This window comes from Ovis canadensis, chromosome 7 (assembly GCF_042477335.2).
Source record: "Ovis canadensis isolate MfBH-ARS-UI-01 breed Bighorn chromosome 7, ARS-UI_OviCan_v2, whole genome shotgun sequence".
In the NCBI taxonomy this organism is placed as follows: domain Eukaryota; kingdom Metazoa; phylum Chordata; class Mammalia; order Artiodactyla; family Bovidae; genus Ovis; species Ovis canadensis.
In genome coordinates, this window is record NC_091251.1 from 16,476,736 (window position 1) to 16,502,957 (window position 26,222).

General features: G+C 43.1%; 1 protein-coding gene across 3 annotated transcripts in view; it reads right to left on the bottom strand.

Annotated features, from left to right (window-relative positions):
• Positions 1 to 23,296: 23,296 nt before the first annotated feature.
• TRIM36 (tripartite motif containing 36) overlaps positions 23,297 to 26,222 on the bottom strand; it is a 32,482-nt gene continuing 29,556 nt past the window's right edge. For all 3 annotated transcript variants that reach the window (XM_069595284.1, XM_069595283.1, XM_069595282.1), the window contains one exon: positions 23,297 to 25,619. In XM_069595284.1, coding sequence (XP_069451385.1) covers positions 25,268 to 25,619 — 352 coding nt within the window. In that variant the 3' untranslated portion in view covers positions 23,297 to 25,267. The remainder of the gene's footprint in view (positions 25,620 to 26,222) is intronic.

Below are 26,222 nucleotides of genomic sequence, written 5' to 3' on the forward strand. Positions count from 1 at the left end.
CCCATTCCTTCTGAGTATTTCCTGGGATCACCTCCCAGATGAACTTCTTACACTCAAATCCTTGATTCAGTCTACTTCAGGGGAAACTCAGGCTAAGACCAGAAAGTGAGGGGAATTTTGACATGTGTATTGCTTCAGTCATGTCCGACTCTCTGCGACCCCATGGACCGTGGCCTGCCAGGCTCCTCTGGATTCTCTAAGCAAGAATACAGAAGTGGGTTGCCATTTCCTTCTCCAAAAATTTTGATATATCCAATTAAAAAACATTATGTGATCACTAAAAATGATATATACATAGGAATACGAAAAGGGACCTGTGTTATTCTCTAAGCAAGATTCTCTAAGCAAGAATACAGAAGTGGGTTGCCATTCCCTTCTCCAAAAATTTTGATATATCCAATTAAAAAAATTATGTGATCACTAAAAATGATATATACATAGGAATACAAAAAGGGACCTGTGTTATCATGTTAACTGAAAGACAATTGTTTTGTTTATTGTGTTTACAACCACAAGCATGTGAAAGCATATGCTTGAAAAGGGAATAGAGAGACTGACCACTGCTTTTCTAGAGCTGAAGGAAGAAAGTCCTTCCAGGAGGGAGAACGAGAGGGTCACACTGTTGAGGGTTTTGTGCATAGCACTGCTCTCAGAGTTCTCAGCAGAGACTCACACACCACAGCCAGGGGCAAAGCCACCACCACCCTGGGTCCAGCCAGTGCTTTTCCCCCAAAGATGTTCATGTGCTCCCAGAGAGCAGGCTGGGGAAGCTCAGCTGAATCTGCTAGGGTTTTAAGAAGGCCTAGATGGGAGAAGCCACACTATGTGCAACCACTGGAAACAAACTCCAGCATGGGAGAAAAGCCTAACCACCACGTTGGGAAACAAGGAGCAAGACTCACCAGCCTGCAGAATCAAGCCATTCTGACCCACCCTCTGAGTCCAGTGGAGCAGAAAGCACCTAGGCCACCAAATGATGACCTCATGTGGCTTCTGTCACTGAAATTTCCCTTTTCACTGAGAGAAAATAAATTAACACATGTCACAGGCTAGACCAGCAGTATCATTTTCAAATTACCATATACGATACAAGATTTGAGGGACAAAACACACCATAAAAAGAAAGTCAAAAGCTAAACAATAAACTGGAAAAACTACTTGTAATATATACTATGACAAAGGGTTAATACCCCTAATAAATAAAAACAACAGATAGATGGTGAACAATCTTTATTCATAAGCTTTACCAACTTATTTGCCTTGAAAGACAATGTCAGCTCTCAGCAGATTATTTGTAATTCTATGCTGACTTAAGAGAAAACTTCTGGTAAAAAGAAGTCAGCTTTTATCAAGGGCAGTGAAATTGCTAGATTTTGTGAAGGAATCCAGGAAAAGTATTGGCTCATTTCCATGGCTTTACACCGAGCAAAATAAGGAAAGGGAAGTGTTATGTCAGGGCTGAAGTCGTATATTTAAACTGTTAAACAGCATTTAACCCTGCGACCATGGGCTTTCTAACAGTTAACAAACTGCAGGAGAAGGCAGTGGCACCCCACTCCAGTACTCTTGCCTGGAAAATCCCATGGACAGAGGAGCCTGGCGGGCTACAGTCCATGGGGTCGCTAAGAGTCGGACACGACTGAGCAACTTCATTTTCACTTTTCACTTTCATGCGTTGGAGAAGGAAATGGCAACCCACTCCAATATTCTTGCCTGGAAAATCCCAGGGACGGGGGAGCCTGGTGGGCTGCCATCTATGGGGTCGCGCAGAGTCGGACATAACTGAAGCAACTTAGCAGCAGCAGCAGCAGGCAAGCTATTGGGAAAATGAATAATAAGGGAATCATTCAATAATAGCTTTGTTTCTAATAAGCCAATGTTTCGACAATTCTATAGGTTGGTTGGTTGGTTTTGGCAAGCTTGGAAATAATCACAAAATAAAAATGTGAGATAATTATTTTGGTAAAAATGAAAGCAACATCAAAGCCTGAGATTTCGCAGAGCACAGAGGAAAGCACCGCCTTGCATTCCTCAGAGACTGCTAACCACAGAGAGGCAGACACCAGTGCAGTAATGGGAGGGGCCCTCAAAGCTGCCGGTGGAGAGCGTGTCTCCGTGTCCACCCCTGAAATTCAGTCCACCGAGCTCGCAAAGGACTTTGGTTTCTTACTCAAGTAGCAACAAGGCTATCCATGGAAAGTCATTTCCAACCGTCACCTTTTGGGGAAGATGTTTCTCAACGTACAGTCAGGGAAGGGAAGTGGGGAGGAGAGACTGAGGTGAGAACCTTAAAATGGGAAGATCTGGGAGGGGGAAAATACACACGTTGAACCATCCCAGTGATGCCAGCTGGCCTGCCCCGGGGCATGCACACTCACAGGCACGCCTGGAAGGTGTGCGGCTCGGAAGAAAACACCTCTAGATTCCAGAGGAAGCTGACTGCTCTAGTGTGATTGCTGGCTGGGATAAGGCCCCCATGACGGGCCTAGGAGGTCGTCACTCCTGGCACTAACCCTCAGTCTCTGGGGCCTCCTCGGAAATCCACACACCCACCCTCTTCACGAGGGTGAACTTTCCAACTTCACCACAGCCACTGTGTGCCCTTCTCTGTATCTGCACACTTTGCTGGGTTTTAACAGGGAAAACAATTGGTCACAGATGAGTTAGCGCCTCAGGAAAGGCAAGAGAGGTTTTCTGAAAAAAAAGCTGGCAAAACCTCCAGATGCTAAATGCTTCAGAAGAACTGCTTTGCACTGGGCATTCTAAGCAAGCTCGAATCTTCCTCACTCTAAACCGGGGATGGTCGGGCCATTCCCATCACCTTCTGAGGAAATCACTCCTATTCAGAAACCAAGAACATTAAATTTGACAGAAAACTAATATTCTCTAGAACCTTCCTACCCATGCCAGGGTGTGTGTTCAGTCATGTCCAGTTCTTTGCGACCCCATGGACTGTAGCCCGCCAGGCTCCTCTGTCCATGGGATTCTCCAGGCAAGAATACCGGAGTAGGTTGCCATTTCTTCCTCCAGCGGATCTTCCAAACTCAGGGATCTAAGTCTCTTATGTCTCCTGCATTGGCAGGTGGATTCTTTACCACTGCACCAACCTGGGAAGCCCCCAAAAGGTGCCTTACATGCAGTTACGCTTCACTGTACCCCTCTTGTGGGTGTGGGTGTAACTGCCCCTATCTCACCAAAGAAGGAGGCGGTGTTGTTGGGCTCAAACTCCTTCCCAAAGTCAGCAACTGGAGCAAAGGAAAACACAAGATGACTGACACTAAATCTGGGGCCTCTTCCACTTCATCACCCCACTCTTAGGTGTGAGGATATGAAATAAAATGCACCTAAAGTGGGCTAAGGTCCACAGAAGTCAATCTATTAATAATAGGGGACTGCATAAACTCACAAGATTCTTACTGCAGAAAAAAATAGAGAAAGATGAGAAGTGGTTCCCGCACTAATCCAATACCATCAGTACGTTCATTCATTCCACAAGCCTTTATTGAGCATCTAATGTACTAGAGAATGTTCTAGGTACTAGAGATAGCCTGGATGGGGGCAGAAAAAAATCCCTAGCCTCGTAGAGCTTATAGTCAGGGAGAGAGATGATAAACACAAAGTCACGATGGGTAGTGACAAGGGCAATGAAGAAAAATATGCAAGGGTGAGCAAAGGGGAAAGGGCGAGTGACGTTGGAAGGGTGGCCAGGACCAGCTCTCTGAGGAGATGACTCTTGAGCACAGCCCCATCTGAAGCGGGAGTGAGTCACCCGGCGGCTGGAGAGAAAGGTGCGGACTAGGCAAGCACAAGAGCCGCAGCTGGGAGCACTGCGTGCCTCGTGTTCCGGCGCAGGAGCAGGAGCAGCGAGGGGCTGGGCTCAGGAGGGCAGAGGAGCAGCCACCAGCCAGGCCACGCGGACACACGGAGCCCGCTCAGAACCACCCGGAGCACAGCCGGGAGCCAGGCCACGGGACGCACTGGAGCCCACTCAGAACCACCAGGAGCACAGCCGGGAGCACAGGCTGCGGGCCACCCTCAAGGTTACTGCTTCAACTCTGTTCATAGAAGACCTCCAATTATGTTCTAAATGTGTCAGGAAGCCACTGGGGGATTTCAAGCAGGGGATGAAGGAAATCTATATGGGGTAAAGCTCCCCAATGGGGAGCAACACCACCAGTTCAGGCAGTGATGGTGATGGTCTTGAATGAGCTGGCTGGAGGGGCAGGGGCGAAAATGGTGAGATTCAGAATCTATTTTGAAAGTAGGACAGACAGCACTTGCCAATGGACTAATGCCTATGAGAGAGAAATCAAGTGACTCCTTGGTTTTAGACTGAGCTGCTGAGTCATGATGGAGGGAGGCATTTGCTAAAATGGGGAGGACAGGTTTGGGAATGGGGGTCATTTTGAACATACTGATTTCTCTGAGATGCTCATTTGAATCCAGGCGGGATCATGAGTAGGTAAATATGTCTCAGGCTCTGGGAGAAGTCCAGGCCAGAAGTGTAAATTTGGGAGGCATCATTTTCTAACCAGTACATGCAATGATGTGGCTGGAAGTGATCACCAAAGAGTGAATATAATCCAGCTGCAGCCTGTGCTGAGCCTCATGACGCACACAAGAGACAGAGAAGGAAGTGCCTATAAAAAAGGAAAAACCCAGGCAAAGTCATGGAACCCAAGAGAAAAAGTATTTTCCTGAGAAGGGAGCTTTCCCCGAGAAGCTCACTGATGGTTATATGCTGAGTACATCATGTGAAATGCCGGGCTGGATGAAGCACAGTCTAGAATCAAGATTGCTGGGAGAAATATCAATAACCTCAGATATGCAGAGAAATATCAATAACCCCAGATATGCAGAGAAATATCAATAACCTCAGATATGCCTTATGGCAGAAAGGGAAGAGAAACTAAAAAGCCTCTTGATGAAAGTGAAAGAGGAGAGTGAGAAAGTTGGCTTAAAGTTCAACCTTTAAAAAACGAAGATCATGGCATCCGGTCCCATCACTTCATGGCAAATAGATGGGGTGATGGAAACCGTGACAGACTTCATTTTCTTGGGCTCCAAAATCACTGCAGATGGTGACTGCAGCCATGAAATTAAAAGACACTTGCTCCTTGGAAGGAAAGTTATGAACAACCTAGACATTGTATTAAAAAATAGAGACATTACTTTGCTGACAAAGGTCCATCTAGTCAAAGCTATGGTTTTTCCAGTAGTCATGTATGGATGTGAGAGTTGGACTATAAAGAAAGCTGAGCACCGAAGAATTGATACTTTTGAACTGTGGTGTTGGAGACTCTTGAGAGTCCCTTGGACTGCAAGGAGATCAAACCAGTCAATCCTAAAGGAAATCAGTCCTGAATATTCATTGGAAAGACTGATGCTGAAGCTCCAATACTTTGGCCACCTGATGTGAAGAACTGACTCATTTGAAAAGACCCTGATGCTAGGAAAGGTTGAAGGCAGGAGAAGGGGATGACAGAGGATGAGATGGTTGGATGGCATCACCAACTCGATGGACACAAGTTTGATCAAGCTCTGGGAGTTGGTGATGGACACGGAAGCCTGGCGTGCTGCAGTCCATGGGGTCACAAAGAGTCAGTCACATGACTGAGTGACTGGACTGAACTGAGAAGGGAGTGACCTGGTCCTGGTGACAGAGGAGGGATGACGAGGGGCCTCTGGGCTTGGCAGCCTGCACGTGGAATAGTTGGGTGGTGTGGAAGAAAAGGCTCGAGGTACATGGGGTGAGAAACGAGCCTGTGCCAAGTCCCCAGTTATAAGCAAGGTGTTCATTCTCATCACCCACACACCGTCAACATGGAAATTCTCTATCAAGAATACACTTGATATTGCTATGAAGGCAACTATTAAATATGCTATTTCCTTTTCTTTGTGAATCACATAAAATAGAATGTCAGAGTCCCTGTGTTTGTTGGGTATAAACCTGTAGCAATGAAATGTGATGTGCCAAGTTGTCTGTTTTATGTAGCCCAAGGACCAATAAAAAGACACGAATGTTGAGCCTTTCCTGGTAGTCCATTGGCCAAGACTCCGAGTTCCCAATGCTGGGGGCCTGGGTTTAATATCTGATCAGGGAGCTAGATCCCACTTGCTACAACTAAGGGTTTGCACGCCCCAAATAAGACCCAATGGAGCCAAATAAATAAACAAAAAGAATCATTTTTAAAAGTGTGGTCAGTTATGCTAGAGGAAAGACTAAATTATCTTTATAATCCCTCTGTAGAAAATTATATTACAGAATTTTGTCATATGAGGAGACAACGTGCAGGACCAATAAAGATAGGGACAAGTTATATACAGGTACATCAGATACTTATTTTTAAAATTTGTTTTTATTTTGTAATGCTTGTGATCTCTACCAGCTTTAAAAAAAATCTTAATTTGTAGTGATTTATTTTTCACTCCACACATTTATTTTCATAGTTTTGTATTCATAATTAGATCTTTTCTTACAGAGGCTTCCCTACCCAGAAAATTGTAGACGCTTCAGGTCCACAAACCAGCATCCATCCCTGAATGGAGATGAAAGCCAGAATGGAGCATGATGACAAGAAGCGGTGGGGATAGAAAAAGGACAGACAGTATGAAAGCTCTCCAGGGACGTGCCGAGGAGTGTCGCAGGCGGTAGCGGGGAGGAAGGAGCATGGAGGAGGGGGAATGCAGAAGAAAAGATAAACCGTGGGAGGCGTACCTGGGAAATGATACCTGATGTCTCACGTCAGTTATCTGGAGATCCTCAGTTATCGCATCTTCTGAGTTTTCAGGATGGGTAACAAGGGACTTGGGAGCTCAGAAGAGAGACCGCACACAACTGAGCGTCACAGAAGTGCCTGTGCCTCCAGTCTCTCCCGCCACTAGACTCACACTCTGCGTGGGCGCCAGAGAGAAGGGGAGGCTGGCGGGAGTTGGATTTTAAATGACCTGAGGCACATGGCTTCACTGGGCTTTTAGCCATGGTAAAAGGGAATTTGTTTTTTAAGTAAAAGAGCCTCTTTGATCGGAGAAGGCAATGGCACCCCACTCCAGTAATCTTGCCTGGAAAATCCCATGGGCGGAGGAGCCTGGTAGGCTACAGTCCACGGGGTCACTAAGAGTCGGACACGACTGAGCGACTTCACTTTCACCTTTCGCTTTCATGCACTGGAGAAGGAAATGGCAACCCACTCCAGTGTTCTTGCCTGGAGAATCCCAGGGATGGGGGAACCTGGTGGGCTGCCATCTATGGGGTCGCACAGAGTCGGACACAACTGAAGTGACTTAGCAGCAGCAGCCTCTTTGATCACCATCTCATAGGCAGACCCGATATATATCAGAAATTAAAACACAGAGGCCAAGGAGCTGCCAGTCTTGGATTCTGATGAGGGTCCACTTCCTGGTTCATAACCGCAGCATCTTGCTGGTGGAAACGGGAGGGTGTGCTCAGGGCCTCTTTGGTGAGGGTATTACTCTCATTCATGAAGGTTTTGTCCTCCTTACTAGCCAATTTCCTGTTACTCCAACCCCAGTAATAGTTAATATTTGCACTTTAACATTTCCTTTGCAAATTACTGTACGGTCTTTGTCTCCTGGTTAGACCCTGACCGACACAGGTGCTCAGAGGGAGGAGCCATTCTCACACACTTGCTCTACCTGATAACAAAACCCAGACAAGACTTTGACCTGGCCAGTTTTCCAAATGAAAATACTGAATCCAATATTCTGACATTGTTCACAGAATCTGACACCAGTGATGTCTAATACACGGCACATAAAGGGCACGTGAAGATTTTCTTTCATGAAGGACAGTAAGTTCCACATCCTAGTGGCCAGATTCATGCCCCAAAGCACCCAGACACTTACCACAAATGTGGAAGACCTCGTGAGCTGAAATTCATTTCTGAAATGAGCTGCTTACTTGCATAGCTCCTGCCACCTCTCATACACGAGAGCCCCGTCCCTGAAAATGGCCGTGCTCGCGTTCCAACTAGCACCCAAAGCGGCAATAGTAACTGTTAGTTACACATTTCTCTCACACTGTGTGATTATCATTAGTTCTTTTGAGCACCCACAATCAAATCAAAATCAGGGTGATAGGGTCTTTGGGGCAAATGTGAAAAGCGCAAAAGTGTGCAGCTGCGGTTTGGGGAAGGGGGTGCTCCTTGTTGGGCTATCTTTCGGCACTAGGGGGCACCAGCCTCATTCAGAATCTGAGCCGCACTTGCACACACCTCACACATTGTTGTGACTTTATTCCTCCAAATTAGGGCATCTGTCCAATTAAAGGGAAGAATCCAGAGGTTAAAATAAAATAAAATGCCATTCAGAGTTCGCTTAGGGACTGGGAAAGACTTGCTCTCCAACTATTGTGAAAACTCCCAAGAGTGGCCCCTGAATTCTGATTTTCACTTGGGCAGTTAGAACTTGTGATTTCCAGTGTGAATGACTTCTGTTCTTAAGTGCCAAGAGTAGGACCCTACCCTCATCACATCTGGTCCCGCTGACCTCAAAGCACCCCTGTCTTTCACCCAGCAGGTACATGGACCACAGTTTTCAATGCAACTCCCATTGAGAAAGGAGGAAACAGAAACTTAGTTCCTATTCATAGCTTGCAGATTCGGCTCTGAGACCAGAGCCTGGGGAACCCCAAAACATTGCTCTTTTCAGTGAAGTTGTATTTACAAACATCCTAATAGAATTGACAGAAAACGATTCCTCCAGGGGGTGTAAAATAAAACTTCTCCAACAGAAGAACTGAGACTCCATTTCCACCACGGTTAATTCAGCTGATTCCTTGTACAAGCTCACGTTTGGAGTGGATAGCAATTTGCATCTGTATCACGGCAGGTACATGAAACATTTACTCTACACCAAATGCCAAGGCGGCTGCAGAGAGTTCTGCAGTTTACTTACTGCACAGCAGGACTCAGCTCAGGGGCCCAAATTCAGCACTGCCTCTTCCTCTAACGGACACAATGGTGTCATCTGCTCACCAAGCTGTGTACCCCCCACCCCAAGGCAGTGTCTGTGAGAAGGAGGGTGCTCTTCTAATTCCTGCAAAGCACCCAGTGGACTAGCAGAGACCCTGCCAGTGAGGATGCCTTCCATGGTTTATCCTGTTTAATCCTCAGTTAATGACTACACCCCTATGAGGTGGCTGCTATCATGCCCACTTCACAGCTGAGGAGCCTGCCTCATTCCCACGTGACACAGCCAGTGGGTGGTAAAGCTGGAATCAAACCCAAGTCCCCAGTGTCCAAGCATCTCCTAAGATGTCCTGGTGCAGACAGTGAAAAGCTGTATGGTCGCCATTGTCAATCCGACCCCCAATGCCATCCCAGGGAGAAGAGCCGCCTGGTGATTGTCCCCACCCTCCTCTCACCTACGCTCCAAAATAAGTATGTGAAAATGAAACCAGATAAACTGCAAGGCCGCTGTGTTAGCCATTTCATTGTGAAACACCACATATAAGAAATTATATAAAACAAACGTATAAAGTGATCATTCCTACAATCACAAACGTCAAGAAATTACCAGCACTTGAGAAGACAACTTTCCATTAGTCCCTTCCTAGTCATAACCACTGCCCTCACCCCTAGAGGTAACCTTATCCTGACTTTAATGTTAAAGGTTTATATTTTGATATCCACATCCAAATCCCTGAACAATATGGCTCAATTCATTCAATATTCATTGAGCATCTATCTTATGGGGCCAGGGTCTCTGTTTGAGGCATGTGAAATAGTAAGATCCTTCCCCTCACCAAGCTTACATTCTAGTAAATTTGTGAACTTGATATAAATATCACGCAGACATATAGCACCATGTTTCTTCTGTACATTGTGATATTCACTTCATTATGTTAGCTATAGATAACATTTCATTGTGCTACACAGTATCCCACATACAAATATTTCATATTTCTTCATTCCATTATGGATGGACAATCTGGTTTGTATCTGCTTTGAGACTCTTGAGTCTTCTCCTGTATGTATCCAGATGGACAGGAGAATGAAATCTCTAGGACATACACCTACGAGTAGACTTGCTAGGCAATTGAGATAGGCAAACACTCAAATTTACTAGAAAATAAAACCACTATCCAAAAAGGGTTCCACCTATCTACCATCTCACTAGCCATGTCTGAGTTCCTGTAAAATCCACAATTCTACAAGTACTTGTCAGACAATCAGAGGTGTTAGTGGTCTCGATGTCATCTTGTTTTGCATCTCTAAACATGCGTTGGTCTTTTGGATTTCCTCTTTTCCGAAGTGTCTAGTCTGCTCACTGACAGTGAAATACATGAGCAAACCTGATCTTGAGCATATGTCTGATACTGCAAGTCTACGGGTTGTTATCATAATTTAGATATTATCGGTCTGTTTTTAACTGTTTATTTTTTGGTCATGTCACAAGACATACATAATCTTAGTTCCCTAGTCAGGGATTGAGCCCACATCCCATGCAGTGGAAGTGTGGAGGCTTGACCATTGGACCGCCAGGGAGGTCCCTAGGTGTTATTGTTGAGACAATGACAGTTGTACCACCAGCTAATCAGGTTGAGAATTTGTTTAGCATCTACTATTACTTTGCCAACAAAGGTCCGTCTAGTCAAGGCTATGGTTTTTCCTGTGGTCATGTATGGATGTGAGAGTTGGACTGTGAAGAAGGCTGAGCACCGAAGAATTGATGCTTTTGAACTGTGGTGTTGGAGAAGACTCTTGAGAGTCCCTTGGACTGCAAGGAGATCCAACCAGTCCATTCTGAAGGAGATCAGTCCTGGGATTCCTTTGGAAGGCATGATGCTAAAGCTGAAACTCCAGTACTTTGGCCACCTCATGAGAAGAGTTGACTCATTGGAGAAGACTCTGATGCTGGGAGGGATTGGGGGCAGGAGGAGAAGGGGACGACAGAGGATGAGATGGCTGGATGGCATCACTGAGTCAATGGACGTGAGTCTGAGTGAACTCCGGGAGTTGGTGATGGACAGGGAGGCCTGGCGTGCTGCAGTTCATGGGGCTGCAAAGAGTCGGATACGACTGAGCGACTGAACTGAATAAGTCAGACACTATGTCAAGAAAGCTACAGGAGGAAGTCACCTCAAAAGGTAATTTCAAGGTAATTGTTAATAGAAGCAAAACAACAATCTAAAAACAACTCTTTATCGTCTGATTCAAGATATTGGTTTAGCTTAAAAAATAAAATTGTTAAATTACCAGGAAAAAAACTGTTTTTCTTTGAACATACTCTATTATTAGGACACTTTACAAGAGAAAAAAAAAAAAAGGAAAACAGAAGAAAGAATTTCACTTCCTCAGTCTACCGAGAGAGATGCTCATGTCATTGAAGGAAGCCAACAAGTATATTTTACTGTGTGGGACAATTAGAGAGAAACAGGGACCTTGTGACGTTTGCTCCCAGTTTGTGAAACCAGGAGGGAATTCATATTCACTGAGTGTTTCTACACCAGGCATACTTATTTCATCTAATACTCAACAAATTCTATGATGTGGATGTCTTTCATTTTATAACTACTGTTATTGTAGTTTTGAGAGGTTGTGAAACTGTGCAAAGGCTATTCCATAAAAAGTAGTGGACCTAAGATTTGAACTTGTCTACCTTGCTCCACGGGCTTCCCTCGTAGCTCAGTGGTAAAGAATCCACCTGCCAGTACAGGAGACGTGGGTTCAATCCCTGGGTTGGGAAGATCTTCTGGAGAAGGAAATGGCAACCCACTCCAGTAGTCTTGCCTGGAGAATTCGATGGACAGAAGAACCTAGCAGGCTACCGTCCATGGGGTCGCAAAAGAGGTGGACATGACTGAGCAATTAAACAATACACAACCTCACCATGAAATTCTTTACATGGCACCACAATCCCTAGGCAGTGGATCCAGTAAGCATGCCAAATGAGGATGTTGTTGCTAAAGAACAGGAAAGCAACTGAGCCAGAACTTGCGTCCCACTGACAGGAGCTGGGGAGGTGAGGAGAATTTACCACAGAAACCATTATTCTACACCATCTATTAGGCTTTCCGAGGAGGGACGGTGAACTGCTGACGTGATTTTCTGGTGCACTTTGTGAGCAGCTGAAGATCCCCAAAGGACCCTCTATCTAAATTATCTGACTCACTAGTCTGTCTTAAAAACAACAACAACAACAACAACAACAACAACTTAGTAGCTCTCTTTTTAAAATGAATTGCTTGGTTGGGGAGAAAAAGGGTCAAGAGCCCTGGGAAACTGCAGCTTAGTTTTAGTTCTGAGGGACTCTTGAGACACCTGACTTGTCCACGGCAAGTAGGCGGTTAAATAAATGGTCTGGGTAATAGAGGAGAGATACAGGCTGGAGGTAATAAACTATGGAAACATGACTGAAGCCAGGTGCAAACATGATAGCACCTAAGGGATTAAGATGATGTGTGAGTCAGGGCCCCACCCTGCTTCCAGTGTTAATCAATTCAGAGTTTGGAATTACAAAGTCCTAAACACCCAGAGCAAACACAGATGGTCCAAAATGACTCAAGATTCTCTCCCAGAATGTCAGCAGCAGAAAAACGCCATGATCCAGAGTCTCTGTTTTTCCTCCAAAGACTTAATTGTTTATAAGAGATCTAATCTCTTCAAATTAACTCATTTGCAATCCAGTCTTTCAGGACAGGAGACCAGGAGAGGCAGCCTAACTTCAGTTATCTTTTCACAGTACCTGTAGGAACCTATCCTTTAGTCTGCGTTTCTGTGGCTGCTGCTGTCTTCCATTAATACAAGGACAGATTTCTCAGATGTCTAGATTCCCATCTAAAGCCACCTAACTGCTCACGTCCCTATTCACAGGTAGCCTGGATGGGAAAGACTTGGAAATATCCTTAGGAAACTGATCAATTGGGGGAAAAAATTCAAACTCATGGGTCAACATAATTCAAGACTATTAAAAGCCAAAAGTTAAGTCCAGGTGAGTCAATTACATTACGAGATTAGGAACCGACAAAACTGACTCAAATAATTGTAACATTTATCTCCACCATCAAAATATTTTTGACTATCTTCAATGTGATTTGTTTTAATCAATGCCTTTTTCATTTCAGTTGTCCCTAAATTAAACTGTACATCAGTGGAATGCTAACATATAGAGAGAATAAAGTTAACACAGACCGGAAGTTTTCTAGTTTCACAAATGACCCTTTGAAGTATAAAGTAATTTTACTAAGTACATACATACATAGTAATTTACTAACTAAATGGACTGTGGACAGGTGAAAAACTGTAGGGAAGTGGTTGTAGCAGACGGTTGAATTAAAACTGAGGAAACAAAAAGAGCTTCGGAGGAGTTAGGGAAATTTTCTCAAAGAACTCAACCAAGACTACACAGAGATTAAATTCTTTTCTGAAGCAACTTCTATTTCAAGGTAAAGGGAAAAGGCATGGGGTATTGCAGACAAAGCAAATAATGAATAAACACAGATTTGAGAACTGTCACGGAAGTACACACATCTCTACACTTTGCAGATAATTAGCTTTTCCTTAGCTTGAATCTAGTAACTCCAACCATTTTAGAATCGATGAAACTGCAAATTGCCTATGAACATGATTTCTTATCAGCAGAATTATCAAACCATTTGTGTTAACACCAACTTAGGCATGGTTTCTTTCAAAAACACATAAAGGCTGAGTCTACTAAAAATACTGAAAAGACTGATTATTTCTCATCTTCCAAGATGACAACAACATCTCTTCAAAACTTTATATGAGCCTTGAAAAACTGAAAGGCTTTCAGAGGCAGGGCAAGTTACAAAGGTTAGATGTGACCCTAAAATGCAAAGTATATGCCCTGCCCCAAAGCGGAAAAATGTCCAAATTCAAGTTTTGTTTCTTTACAAGATGGGCATTTTTCCCACTACAGATGAGGAAAATATATATATACAGGTACATTCCTCATGGAGTCGTCACTTTGAAACCCCTGTACCAAGGACATTCTTCAAAGCAACATGAACAAGAGCAAAGACTAGAAAATCTATCATCCAACAATTAAATGCTATAGAGTCATTTAAAACTTTTCTAAGAGTTGATGGCAGAATTTATTTTTTTCAATTATTGTCATCATTTTATTTACAAACATTCCTCAACATTTAAGTGAGCTTAACAAGAAAGTTAGATAACGGTTCAATATTTAGATTTTGTAGTAAGGTTTGAGTTCAAATCCCCCTCTGCCACCAACTAGCATTGAGACATTAGGGGGGTTACTCGTAAAATAGGTAAAGCTGTCAGGAAGCATTTAACAGGAGGCTTCCTGTGTGCTGTTTTGGATCTGTCAGGAATTCTCTGTTCCTTATTAATTCCTGAATACTCCTGAATTAAGAGGAGAGGCAAGGCTCTCCCGGGGGGTTGGGGAATCCAGGCATTTCCTTCACTAGTTTTTCAATACGGTGATAAGTACCCTCTTCCTTCTTGTGAGCCATACAGTAAAAGTGACTGTCTACAACTCTCTCTCTCTTTAATATGGATCGCCTACGTTTTCTAAGTCTGGAATTTTAATCTTTATCTTTGCTGAGAATAACGACCTTGTAAGACAGTATATATGCCCACACCATGCTGACTAAAACACCTTTGCTCCATCAGAGCTCTGGTACCCATGTCTTTCTTTCTCTCTTTCTCTCCCCCTCTCTCTTTTTCAGGCTGATCCCCTGGAGCGCAGAGGCTCTCTGAGTTCACTTTCCTGCCCGGGCTTCTAAGACCCTCTCCCGAAGGCGCTCTGCACCTTCACCCCATCGAGAGGGTGCCTGAGGCCTTCGTGAACAGAGCAAGCCCCGTGCACGGGCTTTACTGGCTTTCTGTGTAAACCAAGGAATATCAGCCTCTTTCTCTCTCCTTTACTTTCTTATCGGTCGACTCTGGACCACCAGGTTCTGGTTCACTAAAGGACCTCAACAAGATCCAACAATTAAATGCTATAGAGTCATTTAAAACTTTTCTAAGAGTTGATGGCATAATTTATTTTCAATTATTGTCATCATTTTATTTACAAACATTCCTCAACATTTAAGTGAGTTTAACAAGAAAGTTAGATAACGGTTCAATATTTAGATTTTGTAGTAAGGTTTGAGTTGAAATCCCCCTCTGCCACCAACTAGCATTGAGACATTAGGGGGGTTACTTGTCAAATAGGTAAAACAAAACACTTATGAAAGTTATGAGAATTAAAATAAGGTCTATGTATAGTCGTAAGCATATATACATATATATACACATAGTTGTAAGCACAGTTCCAAGAATACAGCAGTCAATCAATGATAACAAATTTCTAACAAATCTTTTAGCTAATTGTGGACGTATTTTGCAGTTACCTCATTCTAGTATTACCAAGGACGAAAGGTTCAGTTCAGTCGCTCAGTCGTGTCCAACTCTTTGCGACCCCATGAACTGCAGCACACCAGGCTTCCCTGTCCATCATCAACTCTCGGAGTCTATCCAAACCCACGTCCACCGAGTCAGTGATACCATCCAACCATCTCATCCTCTGTCGTCCCCTTCTCCTCCTGCCCACATCTTCCCCAGCATCAGTCTTTTCAAATGAGTCAGTTCTCTGCATCAGGTGGCCAAACTACTGGAGTTTCAGCTTCAGCATCAGTCCCTCCAACGAACACCCAGGACTGATCTCCTTTAGAATAGACTGGTTGGATCTCCTTGCAGTCCAAGGGACTCTCAAGAGTCTTCTCCAACACCACAGTTCAAAAACATCAATTCTTCAGCACTCAGCTTTCTTTATAGTCCAACTCTCACATCCATACATGACTACTGGAAAAACCATAGCCTTGACTAGATGGACCTTTTTGGCAAAGTAATGTCTCTGCTTTTTAATATGCTGTCTAGGTTGGTCATAACTTTCCTTCCAAGGAGAAAGTGAAAGTGAAGTCACTCAGTTGTGTCCGACTCTGCGACCCGTGGACTGTAGCCCACCAAGCTCCTCCATCCATGGGATTCTCCAGGCAAGAATACTGGAGTGGGTTGCCATTTCCTTCTCCAGGGGATCTTCCCCACCCAGGGATCAAACCCAGGTCTCCCACATTGCAGGCAGACGCTTTAACCTCTGCACCACTAGGGAAGCCCTTAAATACAAGAATATAGTCTCTCAGAAAACCTCCTATAGAGACACAGAACTTCAGATCCAAGTACTAACATCAAAGATTTCAGGGGAGGAAAGGAAGCCAGTATGAAAGAAAGGGGAGGAGGCAGGAGAGGGGGGCAAAAGGGGTGGCCTTACAGACGTCTCCTGCCACCTACAGATACTCGTGTTATGGCACTTTTCCCTGGGCCTCCAGAGAAGGGAGGACTCGAACTCGGCCCTACCAGAAATCAGACCAGACCAGAACCAGAATTCGAGTTCTCTGCCAAGAGGAGGTGTAAGGAGTAAGCGTCTTTTAGTTTCATGGCTGCAATCACCATCCACAGTGATTTTGGAACCCAGAGAAATAAAGTCAGTCACTGTTTCCAGTTTCCCCATCTATTTGCCATAAAGTGATGGGTGACCAGATGCCATGATCTTAGTTTAGGATCAAGCAATTTTACACAAGGTACATTCTCAAAGACGCGTGTTGAGTTCAGCTGGTTTGTTTTAAATGGATGGGTTCTGTAACCCATGGACTTAATCTGGGAAGCCCAAACTCACTCTTAATACCATAAAGCTCAGTAGCTTGGAAATTTCAATTGAATATTTGCCCAAGTGTGGAGTCGATTCAAAGTGAAGAATCTAAGCTACTCCATTTTGTTAACAGGAAAAACTCCATTTTGTAAGGTTCCAGGAAAAAAGCCTTTGGAAATACCCTGACCTCACCCCCACCACCCACGAGCCAATCGGACCCCAGCCCAGAATCTCCTCACTTAAGGTTCAGGAACTTGTGGTCTACCTAGGAAATAGGGACCAATCAAAAACCAACACACAACCCTTCAAAAGAAAGTGACCAATCAGACATCCCCCTACCTAGAAATTCTTTTTGTCATGAACACTCCCTATATAAGCAATGTAACCCAAAACCCGGGGCTCCTCCCTATAGCCACTGCGTCGGTAACGGTGGGGGCCCCAGCTCGAGCTTGGTGATAAAAACTCTCTTGCTTTTGCATCGGATATCGGCTCCCTGGTGGTCATTGGGAGATTTCGCGACTTGGGCGTAACAAAAGCTTCTTTAACACATAAAGAAGATTTACCTGTAAATCTCATGAAGCCGAACTCAGATGATAATTCCCAGTCCAGCTGCGCTGAGACTGCCTTATGTTTTATAGTTTCTTCTACCCCGGGGCTCCCCAGCCACACTCGCAGAGAGGAGCCATCCTGCTCGCTAGGCTGGGCTGGGCTCTGCTTAGTCGCTTAATCGTGTCCTGCTCTCCACATCCGGCTGTTCACACTGCGGTCTGTAGAAGCTAGCTTCACCTGGAGCCAGCTAGCAATGCAGGCTCTTAAGCTCCCGCTCAGCCTTCCCAAATCAAAATCTGCATTTTAATGAGGCCCCCAGGTGACCCACAGGCACGTTAACACTGCCTGTAGTGTTAACTGAAGAGGTACAGTGAAGCGCTGCCCCGCAGTACACGTGTGCTGTCCTGTGCTAAGTCGCTTCAGTTGTGTCCGACTCTTTGCAACCCCATGGACTGCAGCCCGCCAGGCTCCTCTCTACAAGGGATTCTCCAGGCAAGAGTACTCGAGTGGGTTGCTGTGCCCTCCCTCAGGGGATCGTCCCCACCCAGGGATCAAACCCACAGTGCTTAACATGGGCAGATGAGTTCTTTACCACTAGCGCCATCTGGGAAGCCCTGTGCATGCTGCGTTTTAATTAACATGATGTTCCAGGAGCCACTGAAAGATGCAGGGTGAACTCAGTTTATCTGAGACCCTGAAGCGGCGACACAGGCTACGAGCCCTTTTCCTTTGTGTTTTTACGTTCTCTCGCCCGTTAAGTAACAAGCAAAGAAACACATGGACCATATTATCTTGATCTCACAGAAAACTGAATTATCTTACTGGCTGAATTATTCCTCGTTGATTATTCATAAACAATAGTCCCCCACTCAGCCACAGTTTTGCTTTTTCAGTTACCCACAGCTAACCAGAGTTCAAAAATATTAAATGGAAAATTCCAGATAGAAACAATTCATGAGTTTTAAACTGTGTGCTGCTTTGAGTAACAGGGATGTACTCATGCTGTCTGGCTGCCCCCTGCCCAGAACCCTTGACCACCAACACTGTCCACATCAGACATCCAGAATCAGGAGATCAACAGCAGCCTAGCGATAGTCACAATGCCTCCATCAATCACATTACTTCATCTCATCATGTAGGCATTTTAACATCTCACAAGACGGATGAGTACAGGCAAATAAGATACAGTGAGAGACCACATTCAGGTAACTTTTATTACAGGATAGTGTTACAAAGGGGCTTCCCTGGTGGCTTAGATGGTGAAGAATCCACCTGCCGTTCAGGAGACCTGGGTTCAATCCCTGGTTGGGAAGATCCCCTAGAGAAGGGAGTGGCTACCCACTCCAGCATTCTTTGCCTGGATAATCCCGAGGAGCCTGGCAGGACTCAGTCCAGGGGGGTCACAAAGAGTTTGGACACAACTGAGCGACTAAGTTACACACAGTGTTGCAAATGTTATATTGTATTGCTGTTTGTTGTTATTCTCCTACTGTGACTAATTTATGAATTAAACTTTACAGTAGGTATGTATGTACAGGAAAAAAAAAATATATATATATATAGGGTTCAACCCTATCTGCAGCTTTAGGCATCCAGAGGGGCTTGGAACATATTCCATGTGGATAGGGGGGACCGCTGTACCTCTCCAGTTTGGTTTTGAACTTTATAAGCAAATAATAGCAGCTGAAAACTCTAAGACTTCCCTAGTACAATTCTGTATTCGCATATATTTCTATCATTTGTAAAAGATATTTTATAAAGTTAAATACTATTTCAGAAGCGCTATTTAAAAGCAGAATGTGTATGTGAAGCCACCATATATATAGAAGTACTTACTGTACACAAGACACTGTGTTAAGTACTTCGTGCACATTATCAAGCCTCAGTACACGGCACTAGAGCTATCTTACAGATAAGATAAAGCTCACAGGCTATGAACTTGTCTAAGGTCATACAGTTATTAAATGACAAATCTCAGATATAAGTCCAAGCCACAACTTCACAATAACCACTGCTACTGTGTCCATGCGATCCACAGAATTCTCTGAGACTGAGCCAAATCAACAGGCAGTAAATGCTGTGAAAATTCCTGCAATCAAAAACACATCAAGTATCTAACTTAAATTTATGGAGTATCAGCCAAACTTATTTGCTCACGGAGTCCTCCCCTTTCCTCCATACCTATAAACTGCTCTTAGACATATCACCCTTTAGATACCGTGATGTACTGACGTTCACAATATTTTTAAATGTTCTCTGTCACTTAGCAGTTTTAGGGTGTATTAAGTGAAAATGAAAGTTGCTCAGTATTAGGGACTCTCCAAGAAGGAATTCAAATGCTTACATGTCAAAGTTATGGGCAGAACTGGTAACCCAAGAAATTTTACCAGCAAAATAACTTCTATAATACAAATATTTCCACTTAAGTCAGATGTGCTTAAAAATGGAGGGAGCATTTGGGTACAAAGATTTCAAATAGGTAAAACAAATTAAGGTGTCATACAGTGTCTTAAAATGCCCCAATTTTATCAAATACTGAATCTACTCACCAGATACAAGTTCCTTGAAAAACAGGAGAATTATTTCGAATAGTTAACTGGGAGGTTAGAATAAAGAAATTTTAGAATGCAAGATTTCCAAAAAATTCTACCTTCCCTGAACCATCTCTCAAGATACTTACTTATACTTACTTATAAAATGAGGGCATAAATCAATTACAAGAAAAATATGGGATCCAGGAAATGGGGTTCAACTTAGAAGGATGGGTTATTCCTAGCATAAAGGCAAAGGGAAGCCCCAAAAGAGCTATGTATTCATAACAGGCCCAGGAACCAAGCAGTCCACATTGGAGCAGGAGGACACAGCTCTAGCAGATTCCTCAGGAAAAATAAAAACATAGAAATATGTTTGACCTCTGGAATTGCCATATTAGAGGCATTTTACAAATCTTTGATAGAGGTAGGACAATTTAGCGAGACAGACAGCAAAAGAAAATTCAGTCAACAAAACAGGCAATTATTAATTCCAAGAGAGAAACAGAAGTTGTACAAGAAAGACAGACGTAGCAGACCTACCTAGCTGAGTATGGAGCAATGTTTACTGAGAGAGCTAAAACCTTCATCCAGTATTACAGGATGCTGCGAAGTAAGGAATCTCTCGTATTAGGAGGAAACGAACATTACTATAAATACAGAAGAAACAAATGAGAGCCAATGCCACTGACTCTAGGGAGCTAGAAGGGGTACAGGTGGGGGCTCGGGAGGTCTCTGGGTTTGGTTAAGCATTTTTTACTATTATTTAACTTTATACACCCTGCACTTATTATTTTGGAGACATACAGATTTTACTTAAGAGAGAAAAAACATTTCTACCGCAGCTAAGAGTACTCACCACCCTACCAAGAAAAGAAAATCAGTGTTGCTCCAACGGTTTTAGTATCACATGTCAGGTACACTATTCCAAAGGACATTACTTCTGCACTTAAAAGATTTACAGTCTTTTAATGAGACCAAGACTTGGAAGAAAAGCAAGCAGATCTTCAGAAACAGTCATAATCTGGCCAGTGAGCAGAGATTCAAACTCAACTGAACCACATCCCAACATAAACAAAGCCAAGGAACTTTTTCAGGTCTTCTAAAAATATGCAATAGGACATTTGAAAAACTAATAAACCATTCTGTTCAGATAAGATAAATAAATGCACCTTTAAAAAAAGGGAAATAATTGTATTAAAAATATTTTTAGTATCCACGGGTAGTCTATAGTCTAAAATTCACTTATGGGACATTGCAATTTTATGTTGACAGTATGTTACAAACTTACTTCTACATGCAGGCATCAGTCTAGCCCAGAACTTCAAGGAAACGTTTTTTTCTTAACCATCACACTTAATTATTCTTCCCTATTCAAAGGTATTTCAGACAAGAGACAGCAAACTCAGGGGAAAAAAGCAACATCATTAGACTCAGATCTCAGTAAAGAACAGGCAGCAAAGAAGAGAAGTACCAGGAAGCTAAAAGGGGAAAGTGCGTTAGCTGTCTAAGTCTTTAGGAATCAAAATGCCTCCTTTCATTTACATTTCAGATTATAAATGCCCTCACTTAAGCAGCCAGGACAGTGGCCTATAGCTTCCCCTCTTCTCCCTCAAAGACAATGAACTCCTTCCCACTCTGCTCATTGCTCTCCCACTACACCAACCCCACCACAACCACCACAGACCCGTCACCCCACCTCTGCCCCAGGAAGACTCCGGCGGTGAGCATCTCCAGAGGGCACCGGCAGCAGCCAGTCGGGCCTGGTCAGTAGGCAGCCCAGCAGATCCGGAGGACGGTATATCTTCCTCCCCTCCCCGCCTGGCACCCACCCGTGGCGACAGCTGCCTCCATGGCAACCCCCCCTTCCCGTTCTCCCTCTCCCTGGGATCTAGTAACACTATTTCCCCTTGTCCTCCTTGCTCTAGATGCGGTAATAGCTTTAAGCTGTGGCTAGCTCATGCCAGCCATCTCACGACTAAAGGCTGCCTTATCTCTAAGCAACTCTTCTATTAACTTCTTTCCAACTGAACCAGCTAGGGCAATTCTATTACCAGCCAGAACTCTATTATCTCAAAGCATTTTTGCACTTCATGTTCACTATACCTACCATGCTCAGCACTCAGCCCTTCGTACACCGACCAGCTCCTGGAGATAAAGTGTCAGACTCCTATCACCCTCCTCAGAGGGGCTCCCCTGACCGCAAATCGAGTATTAGCTCCCACCTCCAGCACCCCCTTGGTCCCTTTCATTTTTATCATCTCTCCTTCCTAGAAAGCTCCTAAAGGCAGGAACCTAACCAGACTCTCTCGTTCACTTTTTACCCATTACACAGCACAGCGTCTAATAAGAGCAGGAGTCCAAGACTTCTGTGAAATGACATAGTTCCAAGTCAAACTTGGAAAAAGAGTCCTTCAAGTTTAATTCAAGTCCCAAGACACCCTCCAATTCTTATATGATATTATTCCCATAAGCAGGTAAAACTCATTTAAAATGAATGCAAATCTGTCTGGTGGAACATCATTTCTTAAGAGTATTCCTACCCACAACACTAGTTCACAACTGCTTCCTGTAGCAATCCAATGATTGATTCTATTCCCACACAGTGTGCATTGTCAGGGGCTATCAGATGACGGGGGCTATTAGAAAAGTAACAGGTTCAGATGGTGTTCAATCCCCCAGAAGTAGTCTGATTTCTACTACTTTCAAGAAAGCAGTTGTGAATATGAGAATGAAGTTATTACACACTATTATAGGGATATTTGTGAATATATTCTTATTTTAAAATTAAGGCCCATCAACCATGAGTAACAATTCATTGCAATTCAGACTTAACTACCAGAGCCTCATAACCCAAGAGTATAAATGTGAACAGAGGGGCTACTCATCTGAAAAATATCTGACCTACTATAGATCAAAGAAGAAATATGATGGGACTTCTCCGGTGGTTCAGTGGTTAGGAAAGTGCCTTCCAGTGCCAGGAACTCGGGTTTGCTTCCAGGTCGGGGAACTGAGACCCCACATGCCAGGGACCTTAAGCCCACGTGGCACGGCTACCGAAGCCTGTGTGCTCCAGGGCCCATGAGCCACATCAGGAGAAGCGCCCACGTGCCACCCTGAAGAACCAGAGCAGTCAGAAACAATAGATAACTTTTTAAAAAGAAATATTAGACAAACTGATCAGTGTAGACAGTTGATCCTTCAACAACACAGGTTTAAACTGCAGGGGTCCACTTATAATGAACACATTCTATGGTACTACACAATCCCCGGTCGGTTGGGTCCTTAAATGTAGAACTGAGGATGCAAAAGGCCAATCATAAAGTTACACTGGGATTTCCAACTGCATACAGAGGGGACCCCCCCTAATTCTGCATTATTCAAGAGTCCCTGTTGATGTTAAGCTTTTCTAATGATCCCTTCCTTCCACAAGAATTAAAGCTAGCAAATGCCTCAAGTAATTTTAAATAGAACTTTACCTCTAGGTTAATATATTCAGTCAAACATCTTTTCATACACTGCTTCTATTTTCCATACTGAGAACTCCTGGAATGCAAACTTCAATAATGACATGTGACTTACTTTTAATTTTTATTAAAAATGAAAGAAGTTCAAGAGAACAATTTATATGCAGCTAAGGCAATGGCACCCCACTCCAGTACTCTTGCCTGGAAAATCCCATGGGCGGAGGAGCCTGGTGGGCTGCAGTCCATGGGATCTGTAGGAGTTGGACAGGACTGGGCGACTTCACTTTCACTTTTCACTTTCATGCATTGGAGAAGGAAATGGCAAACCACTCCAGTGTTCTTGCCTAGAGAATCCCAGGGATGGGGGAGCCTGGCGGGCTGCCGTCTATAGGGTCACACAGAGTTGGACACGACTAAAGCGACTTAGCAGCAGCAGCAGCAGCATACAATGTTTTAAGCAGCTTTCCTATCCCTATTGAAGCTTTATATTTAAAATGTCTACATGATATGCACTTCACAGGCTTGAGACCATCAGACATCACCATATACGTGACGTTAGCAGCTTTATTGCACAACGATCCACGTAACACTGCATATTTGTTTAGTTCAGCCTATGTCATAAAGTGCTATTCACAGGTGAGAAAGGAACAAAGCTTACTCAACACTGAAACTCTCCATGATATTTCCTTCCTGGGTCTGGGGGAAAAGGTACGAATTTAGTGCTACCAACCTGAATAACAGATTTCCATTAATATATGTACATAACAACAACAAAAAAGCCAGAGCTAAGAGTTTTGGTTAGTCAATTAAAATGTATCAAAAGAATTCCGAAATGATTAACGCTAAATATACTTAACAGTCTAGTTCCTGAATACTCTAACTTAAAAAAAAACTAACCAGTTTAAATAAAACCACCCAAAAAAGAGTATCCTTCAAAAATGAGGATAAAATTTAGATAAAATGTAATTCTTCAAAGAACTTTCGACTTTTAAGAAGGGTATACACAGTCATTATGATTTCAGTTATTATTTCTAAACAAATCTATACTTTTATTTCCTTATAGAATAAATGCTTATTACCAATGAGCCATAGAAAATGCCATACAACTGACCAGATAGTTACTTCACATTTTATAATATATTTAATGACACTGAAAATATACTGTGAAGTTTTCAAACATGTAAACATAAACCAAGACAATCTGATATGTAATGTTTGTGTCCCAAAATGAAAATTACAAGACACAAAAAGCAAAAGAATGGCATCATTATTGTCACTAGTATTTATGAAAAATAAGTATTTGATACAAGCTCAAATATGCTCACAGAGTAACTAAAAAAAAAATTGAAGAAAAAAATTTCCCAAAAAATCATACAAAGTGAAAAGCTGCATGTGTTAGCCAAGAATTCTGTGTTTCCTGCGATAAACCATATTTCTTACACATGCAAGTACGGGCATTACCAGCCAAGAAAACTCTTTAAAATGTCCTTATAGTCTGTGGTCTCAGAAAAGAACAAACAGTAGTATTCATTTTCTAGGCAATATATTCTTAAATACATAATTTTCCATTTAAATATACTACTATTTCTATGGCCTTTTTCATTTTATCTATCTATACCTTTGTTTTCCTATTAAAAACAAATGCACAACACCATGCTTAGTACTACACTTCCTATCCATAAGGCATTTAAAAAATATCTTCTCTGAGGACGTAAACATGATACAAAAATGAAAAACCAAACCCAAAGGAAGAGTAATAAATACTTTTGGATCCCTTCCCCCCAGCCCAAAACAAGGAATGTCTAAGTAACAGCAACACAAGCTGATACAAATAAATTAGATTTCCTGTGCATAAAAAAGAAAGTCCAGTCACCCATCTCAGTGTTAACTAGGAAAGAACGTCTCTCCCCAGCATTTGTGAAAGGCAGAAAGGCTGCTTAGGTTTTCTGTGTTTGAAGAAGAAACATACACAAAAAATAAGTGTGGTGACACGACACTCAGATGATATATAATTAGTTACGAAGGCAACACCGAGGCAGCATTCTGCTCATTCTCCATCCTAAATCACACCAAATGCGTAGACTACATGTTCTCCTGGTATTCTAGGTACTTTGCTGAGATGGATTCTTCGAGCTGGACTCCTCCACTGCCCATCAAGGCAAACGCTGGATACATCATATGGGAGCAGTCCACCTGGCGCTCGTAGAGGCATTTCATGTGATCCATGTCATAGAAAGCCACTTTGCCTTTATCACAGTCGAGGAAAACTCCTATGCTTGTTGGCATGGGAAGGACTCTATTTTCAGGTTCGTTGGAAGTAGGTGACTTGGGAATAAAGACTTTCTTCATACCTATAGTAACCAACGTAAAGGGCTGAGAAGAATCAACACAGGCGTCCTCGCTGCCGCTGTCGTGCCCGCTGTCCTGCTCGTACCTAAAACACAGCACAGACAGAGCAGAATCCATCTGCATCCTCATCCAAAGGCCTGCAAGTCGTTTCAGAACATTTTCACCAGATAATATACACTGAGTTAAATTAAAATCAACTGTAACTGCTTTTACATCAAAACCTTTCTGTTAAACCATAATCAGTTAGAAACATAAGGACTACACAATGTCACTCAGAATTAAACCACAGACTCAGACCCAAATTCTGTCATAAAGTATCATCCATTTTTACCTATATATATAAACAAACAGATGAGAAGTTAAAAATTATTAGTAATTTTGGCCTATCAAAAATAAAGCGGGAGGGGGATGAAATGGAAGAGACTTGACAAATATTAAATATTTATAGCATAAAATCATATATAAGAAAACAGTAACCAACACAGACCCCCTAATCCAAAGACTTTATCAGACTATGTAAAATAAATGGGCGCTACAAAATAAAGCAGGAGAGAAAAGCATGTTTCATTCACCTGCCAAGAACTGTCGTTTCCTGGTTGGGATTTTCTACATGGCTCTGTGATGCAAGCAAGTATCATGAACAGTTTTATTCTCCTTTGATTACAAAACAGTAACACCTTAAAGAAAA